At 55.8% G+C, this 17,522-nt stretch overlaps 3 protein-coding genes across 5 annotated transcripts in view; 1 reads left to right on the top strand and 2 right to left on the bottom strand.

Annotated features, from left to right (window-relative positions):
- Positions 1 to 1,267, bottom strand: part of FOXRED1 (FAD dependent oxidoreductase domain containing 1) — a 6,363-nt gene extending 5,096 nt beyond the window's left edge. The window contains exon 1 of one of the 2 annotated variants that reach the window (XM_027699295.1): positions 850 to 1,267. In XM_027699295.1, coding sequence (XP_027555096.1) covers positions 850 to 997 — 148 coding nt within the window. In that variant the 5' untranslated portion in view covers positions 998 to 1,267. The remainder of the gene's footprint in view (positions 1 to 849) is intronic. The other variant, XM_027699296.1, reaches the window with a different exon arrangement.
- A 42-nt stretch (positions 1,268 to 1,309) lies between these two features.
- SRPRA (SRP receptor subunit alpha) lies at positions 1,310 to 7,936 on the top strand. The gene is made up of 14 exons (XM_027699294.1): positions 1,310 to 1,477; positions 2,639 to 2,722; positions 3,523 to 3,686; positions 3,786 to 3,946; positions 4,066 to 4,219; positions 4,685 to 4,835; positions 4,977 to 5,083; positions 5,243 to 5,361; positions 5,619 to 5,705; positions 5,802 to 5,974; positions 6,062 to 6,275; positions 6,368 to 6,531; positions 6,643 to 6,741; positions 6,968 to 7,936. The coding sequence occupies exons 1-14, from the start codon at positions 1,358 to 1,360 to the stop codon at positions 7,094 to 7,096; spliced, it is 1,926 nt and encodes a 641-aa protein (XP_027555095.1). The 5' UTR covers positions 1,310 to 1,357; the 3' UTR covers positions 7,097 to 7,936.
- A 149-nt stretch (positions 7,937 to 8,085) lies between these two features.
- On the bottom strand, positions 8,086 to 17,474 carry FAM118B (family with sequence similarity 118 member B). Of its 2 annotated transcripts, XM_027699297.1 has the most exons (9): positions 17,434 to 17,474; positions 17,045 to 17,078; positions 13,969 to 14,046; positions 11,740 to 11,992; positions 10,748 to 10,975; positions 9,638 to 9,766; positions 9,083 to 9,368; positions 8,572 to 8,631; positions 8,086 to 8,485 (listed from the first exon to the last, which is right to left on the bottom strand). In XM_027699297.1, exons 3-9 carry the CDS (start codon positions 14,037 to 14,039, stop codon positions 8,472 to 8,474), a joined length of 1,041 nt encoding a protein of 346 aa, XP_027555098.1. In that variant the 5' UTR covers positions 14,040 to 14,046; positions 17,045 to 17,078; positions 17,434 to 17,474; the 3' UTR covers positions 8,086 to 8,471. The 2 variants fall into 2 exon arrangements, with proteins under 2 accessions (XP_027555098.1, XP_027555099.1); XM_027699298.1 differs by lacking the exon at positions 17,434 to 17,474 and having other exon boundaries at positions 8,367 to 8,485; positions 9,083 to 9,287; positions 17,045 to 17,281.
- Between the last annotated feature and the right edge of the window lie 48 nt (positions 17,475 to 17,522).

A 17,522-nucleotide genomic window follows, 5' to 3' on the forward strand; every position in this document is an offset into this window, starting at 1 on the left:
ATTCCTTTGACCCCTTCCCCATTCCCAGCGATCCCACACCCCGACCCTCCCTCCATTCCCCCCGGGACCCCACCATATATCCTCGTAAAGCCCACATACCCCAGCGATCCCCCAATCCCAGTGACCTCCCCATTCCCTGGGACTCTCCATCCGTTTGACCCTCCCCCCACCCCATTCCCAGGGATTCCAACACACCCCCCCCCCCCCCCCCCCCCCCCCCGGCCCCCCCATATCACTCCATAACCCCCCCACCCCCCCCGGGAGCCCCCCCTCCCCGTATACCCTAATAACCTCCCCAGCGAGCCCCCCATTTCCAGTGACCTCCTATTCCCTGGGACCCCCACATTCCCTGAACTCCGCATTCCTTTGATCCCCTCCCCATTCTCACCCCGACCTCCCCTCCATTCCCCCAGGGCCTCCCCCATAACCATCCCAGTAACCTCCCTATTTCCAGTGACCCTCAATTCCCAGAAACCCCCCCGTTCCCAGCAAGCCCCCCATTCCCTGGGAATCTCCATCCCTTTGACGCTCTCCCCGTTCCCAGCAATCCCAACACACCCTAATCCCTCCTCCATTCCCCCCAGGACCACCCCATATACCCCCATAACCCTTCCATGCCCCCCAGCGAGCCCTTCGTTCCCAGTGACCTCCTACACCTCGGGATCCCCGCATTCCCTGGAACTCCGCATTCCTTTCACCCCCTCCCCATTCCCAGCGATCCCAACACACCCCTCCACTTCCCACGAACACCCCCCCCCCCCAAATCCCCCCCCCCGACCCCCCCCCCCCCCCCCCCCCTCCCCCCTCCCCCCCGTTGCTCCCTCCCCGTTGCCATCCCCCGTCGCTCACCGCGGAAGAAATCGGTGCCGCGCGGTGCCGCGGTGCGGAGGGCTCTGCCCGGACCCCCCCCTTGTCGGGGGGTCCCCCCGTGTCCCCCCCATGGGGGTCTCGCCCCCCCCGCCGCCCTTTGCCCGAACACGCGCCCGCACCGCAGCATGGCCGCGCCCCTTTCCACCACAACCACGCCCCCTTTCACCGCAAACACGCCCTCTTTCCCCTTAGCCACGCCCCCGCCTCCTTATAGCCACGCCCCCGGCTCAGCCCCGCGCGCGCGTTCCCGGATTTAATTCCAATAATCCAGCTGTGCTTGGAAGGCCAGTTCGAGCTGAAGAAGTAAGACTAACACACAGCTTCGTCTGACAAAGCGGGCTCGGTGTCAAACCTGTGACATGGCCTCGCCCCCTCTCCACGTGGCCACGCCCCTCTTGGCCCCGCGCGCGCAGGGCTAAGGGGGCGTGGCTTCCGGCGGAAGGGCGGGGCAGAGCGACGTGTGCGCCCGGCCGGGCCCGGCGCCGCCATGCTCGACTTCTTCACCATCTTCAGCAAGGGCGGCCTCGTCCTCTGGTGCTTCCAGGGCGTGCGCGGGCCCGCCGCCACCGCCCCCGTCAACGCGCTCATCCGCTCCGTGCTCCTGCAGGTCCCGGGGTCGGGGGGGGGACAGCGCGGTTGGCAGCGGAGGGGGGGGGGGGGGGGGGGGAGACCACGTGCCTGTTAGGGGGGGGGGGAAATGGGCGAGACTACGGGTCTGGAGGGAGGGGTGGGATCAGCTGTGGGGAGGGTGATGGAGTTGGGAGCATGTGGGGTAGAGGGAGAATAAGGGAGTCCGTGTACCTGTTTAGGGGGGGGACTGGGACCACCCACCTGGGGCGGGGGAGGGGTGGGACCACTTATGGGGACGGTGATTGGAGGAGACCACCTGCCTGGGGAGGGGGGTCAGGTGAGCCCACACAGCTGGCGGGGGGAGGAGGGGACAGGGACTTGGGACCACCTAATTGGGGAGGGGGAGGGGTGGGACCACCTAGTTGGGGAGGGTGATGGGGCAGGACCACCCGTGGAGAGGGAGAATAAGAGGGACCATGTACCTGGTTGCTGGGGGGGGAACTGGGACCACCCACTTGGGGAGGGAGAGAAGGTGACAATGTACCAGGGAGGGCGTGTTGGGACCACTTCACTGGGGAGGGTGATGGGGTGGGACCACCTAACTGGGGGGGGAGAGGGTCAGAGGAGCCCACACAGCTGGGGAGGGGGAGTGGACAGGGACTGGGACCACCTAATTATGGAGGGGAATGGGTGAGACCACGGGTCTGATGGGGGGGTGTTGGATCACGTATGGAGAGGCTGATGGGGTTGGGACAATCTGGGAAGAGGGAGAATAAGGGAGAACGTGTTCTTGGTTGTGGGGGGGGGAACTGGGACTACCCACCTGGGGCAGGGGGAGGAGTGGGAGCACCTAATTGGGGAGGGTGATTTGGGGGGACCACCTAAGTGGAGGGGGGGGTTCAGGTGAGCCCACACAGCTGGTGAGGGGGGAAGAAGGGACAGGAACTGGGACCACCTACCCGTTGGGGTCGGGGAGGTGGGACCACCTGTCTGGAGGGGGACATGGGCACAGTCACCTCTGGGGGTCGGTGGCATCACCCAGTTGAGGGGGAAGGATGGGGCCACCTGCCCAGGGGGGTGTGGGATCACCTGGAAGGGATGCTGGGGATCACTTTTGGGGAGGGAGGGTGGCAGAGATGATGGGGGGGGGGGTCTCCACGCTGCTGGCACACCCCTTCTGACAGCTCCTCTCCCCCAGGAGCGAGGAGGCAACAACTCCTTCACCCATGAGGCCCTCACGCTCAAGTACAAACTGGACAACCAGTTTGAGCTGGTGTTTGTGGTAAGAGACCCTCCCTCAGGCACCCCCAGCATGGCAGGGGAGTCCCTCCAGCCTCCTGGGATGCCCCCAGACCTGAGGGAGGGGGATTGTCTCAGAACAGAGAGGGGAGAATTCCCAGTGTGTTGTGGTTTGGGCAAACAGCTGTTCCCACTGCCTGGGGCTGGACCTCGGCTCCCAGACTGGTTGGCTCCTCTGGCTCTGGGATTTTGGGGGTTATGATGAGGGTCTTGCCATTCCTGGCTCTGGGAGGGTCTCAGAGGGGCTGAGCAGTGCCCTCAGCACAGCCAGGCTCCCCACGGAGGGTGGGCACGGGTGTCTCCCAGCCCTTCACCGCTGCAGGAGTAGCTTATTGTAATCGTCTGCAACAGGATTAAAACTAATCAAACCTCAAATAGAACCTGCAGCCTCGTGAAACTTCACTTTTTCCACAGCTATTTAAAAATAACCCCAGAAATGTGTTGCCCCCTTCTCTTTACAGAGCATTTAACACTCTCCCTTTCAGTCTCCCCGCTCCTTATCTCCATAAATCCACACAAGCTTCCCTGTGGACTTAGAGATAAACAAAAGGTTCTCTGCCCTTGTGCTACGTGTCTTTGTTGCCACGAGACAGCCCATGTGTGTTGGTGCTGCCTTTGGGCTGGTTTTTACCCTTTTTGGGGGCATTTTAAAGGCTTGGGAAGGCAGAGCAGAAAGCGCAGCCTGGAGCTTGCCTACTCTGAACTAAACAGAGAGGTTTTTGCTCCCTTGCTGCTGTTAAATGAGCTGGGAGTGCAGTGTCTGTTGGCTGTGTCCCTTGGCAGGTGGGTTTCCAGAAGATCCTGACTCTAACCTACGTGGACAAGTTGATAGACGATGTCCACAAGGAGTTCAGAGACAAGTACCGCAACGAGTTCCAGCAGAAAGGGGCCCTGGGCCTCCTAAATGGCACCTTTGATTTTAAAGATGACTTCATGCGCCTCCTCCGGTACCACAGCCTGGTTTTTGGGTTAAATTTCTGTTTTGAGCAGAGTTGGGAGGGGGGAAAAAGAGCTGGAATCCAGGCTAATGGGTCACCTTCCCACAGGGATGCAGAGGAGAGCAGCAGAGTCCGAGCTCCCACGGTAATGAAGACGTTTGAGCAGTCTCTGAAATCCCAGAAGACTGTCAAGTGTATGATCGAAACCCGGGGGGAGAAACCAAAGGAGAAGGTCAAGAACAAGAAGAACAAAGGTTCCAAAAAAGAGGGTGAGTTCATGGGGAAGATAAATGGGGGGGGGGAATATTCCAGAGCTCTGTGTTCCAGCCTGTGCTTTCCCAGCCCACTTGGAGCTGGTCTAAGCTCGTGTGGGGGCTCTTCCCATCAGGAACTGAAGCTGCTGCAGCACCCAGTAAAGCATCCGGGGGTGACAAACAGCCCTCGGCAGCAGGGGACAAGGAGGAGCTGACCAAGGATGAAATCCTGCAGAAGAACCGGGAGGAATTCTTCAGGAGACACATGAAAGCCGGGGAGAAGTCCAAGTGCGTGATGAGAGCATTGTCAGTCTGCCTGTGCTTTGAACCAGACCGTGGCTGAGTCTCTCCTTTGGGGACCCCTGGAAGTCAGATCTCGCTTTCCTGGATCTTATTTCCCTTTTCCTTATTTCTCTCCTTGCTGGAAAGACTGGGAGAGGGCAGCTGGGGGTTCTGAAGGGGAAATAGAGCTTGGGAGAGACCCAGAAACCCAGCATGTGCCTGGGAGAGGTCCAGACCTGTCTTTAGTGAGCAGATAGCAGCGATGCATCAATGCCTGGCTCGAGGGGAACCGGTGCCATACAGGGTTAAAGTTCAGAAATATAAACTCTGGAGACCAAATCAGCCAAGTTTACACTTAATTTCTGCCTTTTTGGGTAACGCAGGCTTTTATTTTTCACACCTTCTGAGGAGGTGATGGCTCTGCTCCCCTGCCCTGAACACAAGGCGTGTCCTGCTCTTTTGTTTCCTCAGATCTCCCAAGCCTGACGCACAGAAGGAGAAGGGGAAGAAGCCCCGGGTGTGGGATCTGGGGAACTCTAATGCCAAAGTACTCGATTACAGTAACTCTGCTACCAACGGCAGCGCCGAGGCCTGTCCTGTGGAGGAGTTCGACCCCGACATGGTGAGGGAAAGTCAGGGCACTCCGTGTTCTTCTGGGCTCAGTTGGGCATTGTGAACCCAGCCTGGTCTCCACGGCTGGATGAGAAGGGATCAAACAGAGATCTTGGCACCCAGCCCCTAAAGCTGCTTCTCCCCCTCACAGGCCCTGGGAGACAAGAATCGGGAGCCCGGGCGCCTCTACGACCTGGAGTATGAGAGTGAGGACGAAGCCGAGGAGGAGAAGGTTGTCCAGAACACTTCGAAACCCAGGTAGAGGCTCCTGCAGCCCCTGCTTGTCACATGGGCCTTGATTTCTCTCCTGTGACTCCTCCTCCAGTCTAACCAGTAATGCAGGAAGGGCGAACCGGTGTGTTTGTCCGCTTGCAACTTGCTCTCAAACCTCAAGGTACCTCCTCTGCTTTTCCGCAGTGCGAAGAAAGGTGGCCTGGGGGGCATGTTTGGCATGCTGAAGGGGCTGGTGGGCTCCAAGAGCTTGACAAGAGAGGACATGGACCCCGTGCTGGAGAAGATGAAGGATCACTTGATTGGTATGTCTGGATTTGCAGTGACCTGGTTCCTTGTGCTCTTTTGGGTGGGCCCCGGTGTGGGTGACACCGATGGTTTGGGATGTTCCTGCCCACAGGAACTGTAGTGGCTTCCTATCTCACCTCTTGACAGTGCAGCACAAGGAGGGCAGTGGTCAGGTCCAGTGGGGATCCTGAGCACTGGCTCCATGCTTCTGTTGATGCCGATGTCTGGCACGTGTAACCTGGGCAGTGCTGACTCCCCGCTCTCTCTCTCAAAGCTAAAAACGTGGCAGCCGAGATCGCCGTGCAGCTCTGCGAGTCCGTGGCCAAGAAGCTGGAAGGCAAGGTGATGGGAACATTCACCAGTAAGTGTCCGTGTGGCCTCCTGTGTGTGATCTGGAGCTCAGGAGCATTCCCCAGGCGTGACTGGTCCTCTTTCCATCCCCCCCACCCCTCCCCAGCGGTGACCTCGACAGTGAAGCAGGCGCTGCAGGAGGCCCTGGTGCAGATCCTGCAGCCCCAGCGCCGCGTGGACGTGCTGCGCGATGTCATGGACGCCCAGCGCCACCGCCGCCCCTACGTCGTCACCTTCTGCGGCGTCAACGGCGTCGGGAAGTCCACCAACCTGGCCAAGGTAGGGCAGAACCCTCCTGGATCACAGGAGAGGCGTGATGGGGTCAGGCTGTGGCTGCCAACGCGTTTGATTTGCTGCCACCCGCAGATCTCGTTCTGGCTCATCGAGAACGGCTTCAGCGTCCTCATCGCCGCCTGCGACACCTTCCGCGCGGGCGCCGTGGAGCAGCTCCGCACCCACACCCGGCGCCTCAACGCGCTGCACCCCCCGGAGAGCCACGGCGGGCGCACCATGGTGCAGCTCTACGAGAAGGGCTACGGCAAGGACGCCGCGGGCATTGCCATGGAGGCCATTTCCTACGGTAGGTGTGGCGCGGGGGGAGCCGCCTTCCCTCACGCCGCCGTCCCTCACGCCGCCCCCCCCATCCTTCACGGCCCTTCCCCGTCCCCCCAGCGCGGAACCAGGGCTTTGACGTGGTGCTGGTGGACACGGCCGGCCGCATGCAGGACAACGCGCCCCTCATGACCGCGCTGGCCAAGCTCATCGCCGTCAACGCGCCCGACCTGGTCCTGTTTGTCGGGGAGGCGCTGGTGGGGAACGAGGCTGTGGATCAGCTGGTGAGCACATGGAGAGTTCTGTTCCTGAGAGGTGGAGGAAAAACCCTGTTTCTGTAGGCTCTACAGTGGTAGCACCACAACTGCATTTCTTGAATCCTCCTCCTCCCTCAGGTCAAGTTCAACAAGGCTCTGGCTGATCACTCCATGGCCCAGACGCCTCGGCTCATCGACGGGATCGTCCTCACCAAGTTTGATACCATCGACGACAAGGTAAGGAGGCTGCTGAGGCAGCTCTGCACGGAGTTGCTGGATGGTGCCTGGAGGGGAGAGGTGGGAATTGTCGAACACGGGATGCTCCTGCGCTTCCCTCTTGCATTTGACCCAAATTTAGCGGCGTGGTTTCAACACGTGGGGGACGAGTGTTTGACGAGCTCCCTGACGGGTTCCCCGAGGGGGAAGCGCTGGGTTTCAGGTGCTGCACGCTTGTCCCCGGCAGGTCGGCGCCGCCATCTCCATGACCTACATCACGAGCAAGCCCATCGTGTTCGTTGGTACCGGACAAACCTACTGTGATCTGCGCAGCCTTAACGCCAAGGCCGTGGTCGCCGCGCTCATGAAGGCCTGAGCCACCAAACCGCTGTGTGCAGATGTCCCAGAAGAACATGCTTTACCCCGTCACCGACTAGTCCTTCCCGTGTAGTGCAGAACAGAATGAAGGAATACCAGCATGAGGGGTACTTTTCTTGGATAAAGCCCCTTTTATCCAGGAAAAGCCCTGCCCTGGGTTCCTCCATTCTGTCCCAGTGACGCAGGCTCCCTGCTGGGGAGGCCGAATCCAGAGCTTTGTATTGTTCATGCTGCACGGGGGGTGGGCGGCGCCAGGGCCTGCTGTGCTTTTTGGAGGGTTTCAAGGCATTTTTTGAGCTGCTTTTAATTTCTAGGCCAGCTTAGGGAGGAGGCAGGAGGGACTTTGGCTTAGGGGCAGCGTTAGACCTGGCTGTTAATGTCGCTGCTCGCTGCTCGCAGCAGCTCCACTGAAGCTGATAAACCAAAAAAAATAAAAGGCAACAGCCTGTGCTGGGCTGGAGGGGAAATGCTAAATTGCCTTAAAGTCCTCCATTTCTGCCCTCGCCAGGACTCCAGGGTCCCCAGACACCACATATTTGGGCAGGAGCTGGAGAGCTGCGGCAGCCGGGTGTGGAGGGGGAAGGCAGCAGGCCCGGCTCCTGCCCACTGGCCTCAGCGGTACCTGCTAGTAAAAAGGAAATAAACCAAACCACATTAATACTGGAAGAGAATGGTGGCTGCTTGCTGCTTTCCTGCACCCTTTCTCCCCCCTCTGAGTGCCTCTTGATCCTGGTTGGAAGTGCTACACTGAATAATACAAAACTCTCTGACAATGTCTTGTAGCTCTGTATTGCAGATGTGCTCTAGTGCAATAAATTGAATGCTGTCTGCTAAGAGACATGATTTGTATAAAATAAACTTCATAATTTGTTCTCTGTGTATAAATAACTTGCCTCCAGCCAGGACCTGTTTCCTCTTGGGCTGGGGGCAGAAGAAATCCCACTAGTCTGAGGTGTGAGAGCCTGTCAATGACACACCAGCCAGAAGTTCAGTGAGCAGGCCTTTAATACAACTTCAACATACAAAATACTGTACAGTATAAAGACAGGACTAGAAAACTAGAGCTTCCAGTTAAAAAAAAAAAAAAGCTCAAGTTTCATTTTTTTTCAAATTGGAATACAGAATATAAAAGCACTAGGTATGAAATTAGAGGAGGCTGCAGCTCCCTGGGGGGCACCGTGCTCCGCAGGCACTCGCAGCCCCCACAGAACCAGGATAAGCTATGTTAAACCAGGTGTCTGTCCAAGGAGGCTCTGCCCAGCCTGTTCCCTGCTGGAAGGGTCCTGGCTCTATGGGCTCCGGCCCCCCTGGGGCTGCTGGCCTGGCTTGGGCCCATCCTGGGAGCTCCCCACGGCTCAGGGCAGGGCTGAGGCTCAGGTGCTGCATCCTGCGGGGAAGCAAAGGCTGAAAACCTGCCTGGGACTCCAGGGAGTCACACAGGACAAAGTCTTGGCTCGGGAGATCCTTCCTTACCTTTTCTCTCGGCGTGGGCAGCTGCAGAGCCGTTCAGCTGCTGCCCCTCCTTGGGCACACCTGGGGGAGAGGAGAGAGCAGGGGCAGGTGGAGGTGACTGTGGGGAGCCCCTGTGGGAACCAGCTGCCCATGGGGCGGTTTAACCTTTGGAACAGCTGCCAGCAAGGCTCTGGCCAGCAAACCCACTTTCCCCCGTTTTTAGGATTTCTGTGTGCACATTAAAGCATTGGCTTGGGCTGAGCAGTGTGAAGGTCAGTGAGACTGAGGTGGCCCTTCAGTAGAAAGGGAACAAACAGCTGCACAGGAAAAGTGAAGTTTGGAGGCGTGGGAAGCAGCACAGCTGTTCAAACTGTCGGAACGCAGTGACTTCATAAAAGTAACCCCAAATACAGCTACGCTTGGAGACTTTTTAAAAATAAAAAAAAAAAAGGCTTAAGGAATCTCCACAGAGTGTGGAGAACAGGGGCTATGAACACTGTGAAGAAGTGTCCCCTCAGCCCGTGCCCCGTACCTGTGCGGCCCCGCATGGCGATCTCACTCGTCAGCCGCTCGAAGTACTCGGGCAGGTCGGTGTATTCGTCCCCGTAGGAAATCACCTTGATCCCCTTGTCCAGCATGTTCTCACGGAGCTTCTTGAACTCATCCACATCCCCCCTCCGCACCAGCATGAAGTGCTCCAGGTCTGACTTGTGCTTGACAGCCTCTAAAAACAGGGCCTGAAACGTGGTGTCATCAACAGTCCAACCACAGCCCAAGAAGAGGAAGGACTTATTTTCATAGAGCTTCTGAATCTCTCGCTTTAAGAAAGGGAAAGATGTTCTTGGTCAAGGTGAGCTTCATCCTCACAAGAGACAGCACCTGCCTTATCCCTGACGAGGCTCTGCAGCATTGCCATTGTTAAGTCATCCTCAACACAAGCGTGGGGAGGTGTTTTGGTACCTTGGCAGGCTAGAGGATCCACCCCTCTTATTTCCCCAAATGAATTAATTCTCCCTCCACCCTCAGTCCTAACTCAGCTGAGCCTCTGCCCGGGTGACACAAGGCCCAGGACCCCCTGTGGCCTCACCATGACCTCGGTGTTGCGCAGCACGTTCTGGTACCCGGCCGGGTGCAGGACGATGCCGCTGGGGTTGGTGTAGACACCGTGGATGTGCAGGACACTGAGCTTCCTCTTCTCCTGTGCCCACTCCAGCACCTGCACAACACAATGCGATGGGAAGACAACGAATCAATACACCAGTTCCAGCAGAAAAAAGGGGAAAAAAAAACCCCAACTATAAATCCTAAGTCGGTGTGTTTCTCAAGCCTACAAAGTTTTATTCTTGGCCCTTGGGCTCTGAGGGAGCTCACCAGCTGACCTCCATTTCAGACAGCCACTTCCAGGCTCTAAGTTTACTCCTGCAGACCTCAGCTCGTTTAAGCTTGCAGTAATTAGAATGCTTATTTGTAACACTGTAAGTACTTCCAGCCATGTAGATTAAGAGGTCACGCAGGAAACGTGAAGCACAGAAATGAGTCAGAATGGAAAGAGACCAAGGGCTGCACAGCACACACACCTGGGGTGCGTTTAACATGCCAACAGAAGGACAAGATGCTCCCCACCAGTAAAACCCATGATGAAAAGTTGAAGTGGGCAGGTGGCTCAGGGTTTCACAGCCTGACTGGGGCATGAGGAAAGGAAGTCTGTGTGAAGTCAGCACCTATGGCTCTGAGAGCATGGCTGGAACACGAGCCATTCAGCCATTGCAGAAAGAAGGCACAGGGCAAGAGAGGGCCCTGAAGGCTGCAGCCCCAAACGTGCTCTGTCACCACATGACAAAAATAGAAAGCTCAGCTTTGTGTCTCCCACAGAGTTTCCCATAATTTCCCATATCAGTTAGAAACATCAAACTCAGCCTTATGTGGAAGCAAGACCAAGCCAAAAGTTTCAAGGACAGAGATCAAAGAAATACCAGGCTGAAGGGCTCCTCCTGAGGACTGGATGGCAGCCAGCAAGCAAAGCACAGCCTTCCAGAAAGGAGAGTTCCTCCCCATTCCTCTGCTCAGCTGCCTCTGCCTGGAGCTTGTCTGACACCAGTTAAACCATTGCTATCAGTTCAATCCCCTCAGGCAGTGTGAGGGCACATCCTGCAGCATCCCAAGCATAGCCCTGACAAAAGAAACCCTCATCCTTTACCTTCTTTTCATCAGTCAGGTCAAGAGACTCGAGGTGCTTCCCCTGGTGCGCTGCGTACAGCTCCAGCAGGTTATCGAAGTTCGTGGTTAACACAAGGGCCCCATTTTCCATCAAGTGAAGCACAGACTGAAGCAGCTGCTTCCCAGAATCTTCCATTTTAGATTCCAGGTCATCAAACACCTCGTATAAACAGTCCTTGAAAAAGGTTGAGCGAACGTTGCTTGTGCGCTGGGAAGGGGAGACAGACCGAGATCAGAGCCCTGAACGCCCCGTGCCAAACACCCCATGAAAAACTACCCACGTTTCTCCAAGACCCTGCAAAGCTCTGGGTCCTTAGAGGGCAAACACAGAGCTCTGGCTGCACCAAGGGTTCTCCCCCCCAGCACTATCCCAGAATCACAGAATGGTTTGGGCTGGAAGGGGCCATAAAACTCATCTCATTCCACTCCCTGCCATGGGCAGGGACACCTTCCACTAGCCCAGGTTGCTCCAAGCCCTGTCCAACCTGGCCTTGGACACTTCCAGGGATGGGGCAGCCACAGCTTCTCTGGGCAACCCACCCTCACAGGAAAGGATTTCTTCCCAACATCCCATCTAACCCTGCCCTCTGGCAGTGGGAAGCCATTCCCCCTCATCCTGTCACACCAGGCTCTTGTAAAAAGTCCCTCTCCATCTTTCCTGTTGGCTCCTTCAGGCACTGGGAGGCCACAATTAGGTCACTCCAGAGCCTTCTCTTCTCCTGGCTGAACAATTCCAATTCTCTCAGCCTTTCCTCATAGCAGAGGGGCTCCATCCCCTGATCGTTTTGGTGAAATACCCCAAATCTGTGTCCACAGCAGAGCTGTGCCTGAGGAACCTGGCACAGTAACCTCCTTGTACATGGAGGAGTTGTTGGGGATGGGGGCTGCATTGCTGGAGAACCAAATCTGGCTATTTCCAAGAGCCAAATCCCACACTCAAGGAATATTTGTGCAGTGCTGCAGCACACTGACCGGAGACAGCTTCTGGATAAGGTCATGGGCAACATGAACCAAGTTCTTGTCTTCATGGAGACACTTCTGGAACCGTTTGCTTTCTTCATCTTCCAGGAGATCAAAGTCAATAGCAGCATCCAGGAGGGCCTGGATCAGCCCCTTCCAAGACTTCAGTGCTGGGACCTGGGGAGCAACTGCAGCACTAATTCCTGTCCCAATCACCAGAACGAGTTCCCGAGGCTTCTTGGTTTTGAGGCTTGGCAACAGCTTCCTGCAAGAGGAGAAAGGAGCACAGCTGGTACCACCATGGATGGAGGAGTGTCTGGGATGGTGGGACACACGAACCGAGGGTGAAGGAGGTACCCCCTGCCTGAATTTGGAGTCAGCATGTCCATTAGGGCCCTCTCATAAACAAAGGATGAGAGGAGCAGCTCGGTATCCCTAAAAGCAGGCAGCTCATGGATCAGCAGCAGAAATGCTCACAGCACGAGGTATGTAATTACAACAGACTTGGAAATCCAGTCTGTTACTGGGATGGTTACTGGGGAAGTCAGTGATGCCCTGGAATGCTTCTGAAGCAAAGCTAATCCAATGAGAATTTGGAATAAGGGAAGTCTTGTTAATATAAGTTACCTGGAAGCTTGAGGGAAGGCTGCAGGCCCTGGGAAAGGTGTGGTGAGCACTAAGGAATGAGACACACACACTCTACATCCTGGGACAAAGCACGGATGGGACCCACATGGGGAGGGAACACCACCTGGTTCAAACAAGGTGCAGAACAGGGGCCTGGACACAGCAGCCCCATCTATCCCAGCACAGAAGGAAGGAAGGGAAGGCTTCCTCCCAGCTCTGCCCTGGAGGGGACCTTCCCACCTCCCAGCCTGTTTGCTGAGCCCCTTGAACTGCACCAGCAACCCCTTCCCTGTGACACCTGCAATGTCAGCGGGATGCTCCAGGCCAATCTTTTGGAAGCCCAGATGGATACAGAGTCACATGAAAGAGCTGCAGGGCTGTATTCTCCTTCCTCCTCCTCCCATCTTCCATATTTTCCTGGCTTTACACCTGCACTGTGCTTTAGAATGCGACATGTCTCATGTACTGAGCAGACGTGTTGCTCCTCGCCTTTGCCTTGCCCGGTGTCCAGCTGCTTTTCCATAGCAGGGGCCCGGCTGCAGCTTCCCAGAGGGTTGGAGCAGCAGCCCAGGGAAGCAGCTCGCTTGGAAGGAATGGGTTTTATCAGCAAACACGTGATATTAATGAGAAGGGGAGAGGAAACCGACACCACACAGATGGAGCTTTGCTTTCCCTCAGCTCCTGCCTGTGAAAACAGACACGTTAACCCTTTCCTCGAGGAGGGCCCCACTGTCAGTGATGATGAACAGGGTTTAATCTGGGGACTGCAAGCCTCACACACAAGGAGTAAATCAGTATTCATGCTAATGAGCTACTATGAAAACACTGTTGGGACTGAAATCCAAAATAATAACAAATAGCCAAGTCTTAATGTCCTGCATGACATCTCTGAAAGAGGCATTCCACTCCCTGCTGACAAATACACTTGTTTCTGCCCTGATATCCTGAGCAAGGGAAAAATAATCTCCCAGCCTCTTTTCTGCTCATTCCATGGTCACTGAACAACCTTGAGACCACACAGGAACTATCCTGCAGCCCTCCAGAGCTCATAAATAAGTCAGATTAGTGGGAGACAACTCCCTGGATGAATTAGCTGCTTGTTCACAAGTTCATGCCTGAACTTTTGAGCTCTCAGCAGCCCCAGTCCCAGCCTTGGACAGGAGTGTGGGTGTGCCCCACTCAGGTCACTATGTACAGAACTGTAACACGACCTATTTCTTAGCACGAGGAGCCTCCAGAGCAGAATTATTCAACCTTTACATGCAGCTCAATCACATTAATTTATGTAACTCCCTGGGAACCACCATCCAGCTCAAGTGAAGGAGCACAACCACCGTGTCTGACCTGACCTCGCGTGCAGACAGGACAGTGAAACACAGCTCTGAGTGCAACCTCACACCCTGGCTGAGGGTTAAACTCCCAAAAAAGTACATCCTGGGTGGGAAGGCCTTTGTTCCACAGGAGGCCCAGGACACAGCCAGAGCCAGCACGTGGTTCTTGGATCAGGAAGCGAAACGGCCGCGGGCGCCAGGGGTCACAATCCTTAAAGAACAAAGCGAGGCAAAGGAAAAAGCTCTTGCTAGGAGAAATTCACTGGAGCATAATTAAATTTACCTGGGCTTCTTTGCAGGTGGCATTCCATCTTCCAACAACGTTTCCTTGCCCAGGCTCACCGTAGAAGCCATCCAGTTTCTATGGCAGACAAATCACCAGAGGCAAAGTCACTACACATCCACAGCACCACCTGGACAGCAGGTTTTTGCGGAGCCAGCTTTGCACAGGCGGATAAATCCCGGGTTTGTTATCGTTCCCAGATCACCTTTGGGCTGAAAATTGCACAGTTTTGTCTCTGGACTTTGCCCCACCGTCTCATCCACTTCCTTCACCTCCTTTACCATAAAATCACGGGGCTGTTTTGCACAGCCAGGTGGGATCTGTCCCGGCACTGCAGCGTTTCACCGGAGAGCCCAGACCTCGGAGCAGCGCTCCCCCTCTTTCCCAGCAAGGCCTGTCAGCAAACTTGCCACTTGGGAAACAGTGGGAGGGAAGAAAAGACAAAAGGATTTCTGTTGGCTCCGAAAAGCCACGGAGAGTGTTTCATTCCCTGGTGATGAGGGAAGGCTTTCCCAGCCCACCATGCGTCTGCAGGCGCTGGGAAACGGCCTCAAAGCCCACGGAAAGGAAGTGGAGTCTGAGAACTCTTTCAACAGCCTGTGACACAAGACACAAAAGGTCTGCCAGCACACAGTCCTCTCCCAAGCTGCTTCTCCCAAATAAGTCTATGAAAAGGAAACGAAAGCGGACAGAGCTGCTCAACCTCCTCTGCTTTTTTTCTTGCCAATTGTAATGAAGAGTCCAGCACAAACTCTGTGAGACACAAGGCTTTTGCCCAGAGGGAATCCTGGGGGAGAGCTGCTGACCCCAAAATCACAGGGTCTTGCAGGTTTTGCAGCCTCGGGGAGATTTGAGGGTTTGTCCTACAAACAAGGTGCTGCGATTGCTCCCCGGCAGCAGAGCAGGTGACACAGGGCAGCTCCTTGCAGGTAGGACACCTGGGCTGTGCTGCAAGGTTTGGCACAGATCCCATGAGAAATCATCCCAATAATCTAGGAAACCACAAGCTTTCAATGCTGGATGATGAGAACAGGGCAAAGAGACTCTGGCAGATGCTCAGACACACCCTGTGTGCAGCCTTTCCTTCCTGAGCCCTTGGAAAACTGTACAGTGGAATCAGGGAATGTTTTGGGTTGAACAGGACCTTAAAGCCCATCTGGTTCCACCCCCATGCCATGGAGGACACTTTCCACTAGGCCAGGTTGCTCAATAACAAATCATTAAAACACAGCTCAAAGAGCTGGTTTTCATCACCTGCCTCCTTAAACATCACTGAACACATTCTAAACTGGATATAATTGAAGTTCATATCATCTTTGAGTTGTGAATTATCATCTAAGCCTCAAATATCAAGGCTTGTAAACTGGCCTTCCCCTGTTTGCTACCTCCTGCCTCAGCACCACTCCCACCTCGCTCCCCCCACGCATTCCCCGCCCATCAACAGCAGGAGTGGAGCCATCAAATCAGTTTTTAAGTGCCTCTAAAGTAATAAGGACATTTCAAAAGTCATTTTGAACTCAGGGAAAAACACCTTTTAGAATTATAATCACCAAGAAACGGTTGTCTGATATATAACGACCTTCAACCTTCATTTCTATTTAGTGCAGAGAGGCAAAAAGGAACAAAAAGTCCATTATACATACAGCCTAAAAAAAGTTCTTACTTCTCTTACTAACCAAAAACGTTCTTATTTCTCTTAAAAACAAGCCATAAAGGTTTAGCCAAGAAACAGAAACCTCCAGGTTTCAGACCTGGGGAGAAGCTCTGCTCCTCAGGGGGACAGATCATGTTAGCATGCCCGAGGTAGCCAAAATTAAATGGAATTACCTCAGAGCTTGGCACTGCCATGGGGAAAAACACCCCAGGTACCACAGATCCCCTTGGGAACACAGGTGCCATGGAGGAGAGGGAGCCACGGGCACTTACAAGATAAGAAGTGGCTCTCCAGCCTTATCCAGATGTCAGAAACCTTCCAGCTATTTGGACTCCAGGGAATTGCAGGGTCTGTAAAGATAACACTCCATGGATTCCTGGCTCAGCTGCCCTGTTCCCCTGTGCCAGCCTTGTCTCCATCACCTTTACCAGGGACACTAAGAGGGTTCTCCTTCCCCTCCACACCACACAAATCCCTTACTTTATCCTAAAGCCTTCCAGAGAGGAGCCATCAGCTTTAAACCATGGCCAAGCCACCAGCACTGGGTGAACCCAAGCACAGCCACTCCCTGTATAACACAGACACATCCAGCTGTAGGAACTCCAGGTGTATCCCAGATAAAAGCAAATACCTGAGCACAGCGTGTCCAACCAAGGCTGAGGCTCACACAGGGTGTTTATTTACAAAAACCTCGCTGCAACTGTACAAAACACGACCACAGCACTCCATCTGCAGAACCGAAATGGGGAATTAACAGGATGTTTTCCCCACTGCCGAAACCACCTCCACGCTCAGCACTCAACAAAAGAGAAGCTACACCTGGATGTCGAAGGTGAAGCCAAGTGATCCAGCTCTGTGCTGGAAGATGGGCTCCTGCAGAGCAGCCCCTGCCAATTCCATACAGAAACAAGTACAAATCCATTGCTCATCCATTATTTTTAGCTTCTTTGAGTGCTGAGCAGAACCACCACCAGCGAGGGTGTCATTCAGAGCTCCTTTCTGAACCCAACAGCTTTGGGATAAGATGGTTTAGACCCCTTATGTTTCAGCCTGAAGTTGAGCTGGCCCTGGCCAATTCCCAAGCTCTATCCCTCCATGTGGGATCTGCAATTGGAGGTGGATCAGAACCATCCTAGATGGGCACAGGCTGCAGGGACAGTGGGACCGGACAAGCCCTGCTCCTCCCACGCCACAAGAACTCCAGCGTCAGCCCCCTCGGGTGCGAGTTAAAACACACCCGAGGTTTTCATTCAACGCTGTGATCATCCACGTGCTTCCATGAGCAAGGAGGAGTGACACAGCAAAGCCCGGCAGAGCTCTGTATCCCAGAGCTCCCACGGGAGCCCACCGGCTTTCCAGGAGTGACTCCGGGAAGGGAAGAGGGTAGGGAGTTCACACCCCCAGGGATGCCCGAGGCCTTACCTGTCCTCTCCGCCGCGCCCCCTCCTCGCTAAACCTGCGGGAAAAGCAACAACACGGGCACTCAGCGGGCGGGGAGGAGGCCGAGGCTCCTTCCCGGAGGGGGAACATCCATGAAAACGGGCTTTTATAGAGAGCGAGGGCGCGGAGCGGGGGGGTGGGCACAACCGGGCCGCAGCGCCCCCAACGCCGTCAGAGGTCCCCCCGTCCCCCCCGGGCCCCCCCCCGGCCCCCCCGGGCCCCCCCCCCCCCCCCCCCCACCCCGAGGCCGCCCCGTCCCCTCACGGTGGCGGCCATGGGACCCCCCCTCCGATATCATGGTGGCCGCTGTCGCCATGGCAACCGCCCCGTCCCCATGGCAACCACCCCCGCCGCGCGCGCCCGGGACGCACCTGGCGCCGCGCGCGCGGCCCCATTGAGGACACGCCGCCGCGCCGCGCGCAGCCGCCACGCGCCCGGCCACGCCCCCCACGTTGATTGG

This window comes from Neopelma chrysocephalum, unplaced genomic scaffold (assembly GCF_003984885.1).
Source record: "Neopelma chrysocephalum unplaced genomic scaffold, ASM398488v2 Primary Assembly neopelma1_138, whole genome shotgun sequence".
Classification (NCBI taxonomy): Eukaryota; Metazoa; Chordata; class Aves; order Passeriformes; family Pipridae; genus Neopelma; species Neopelma chrysocephalum.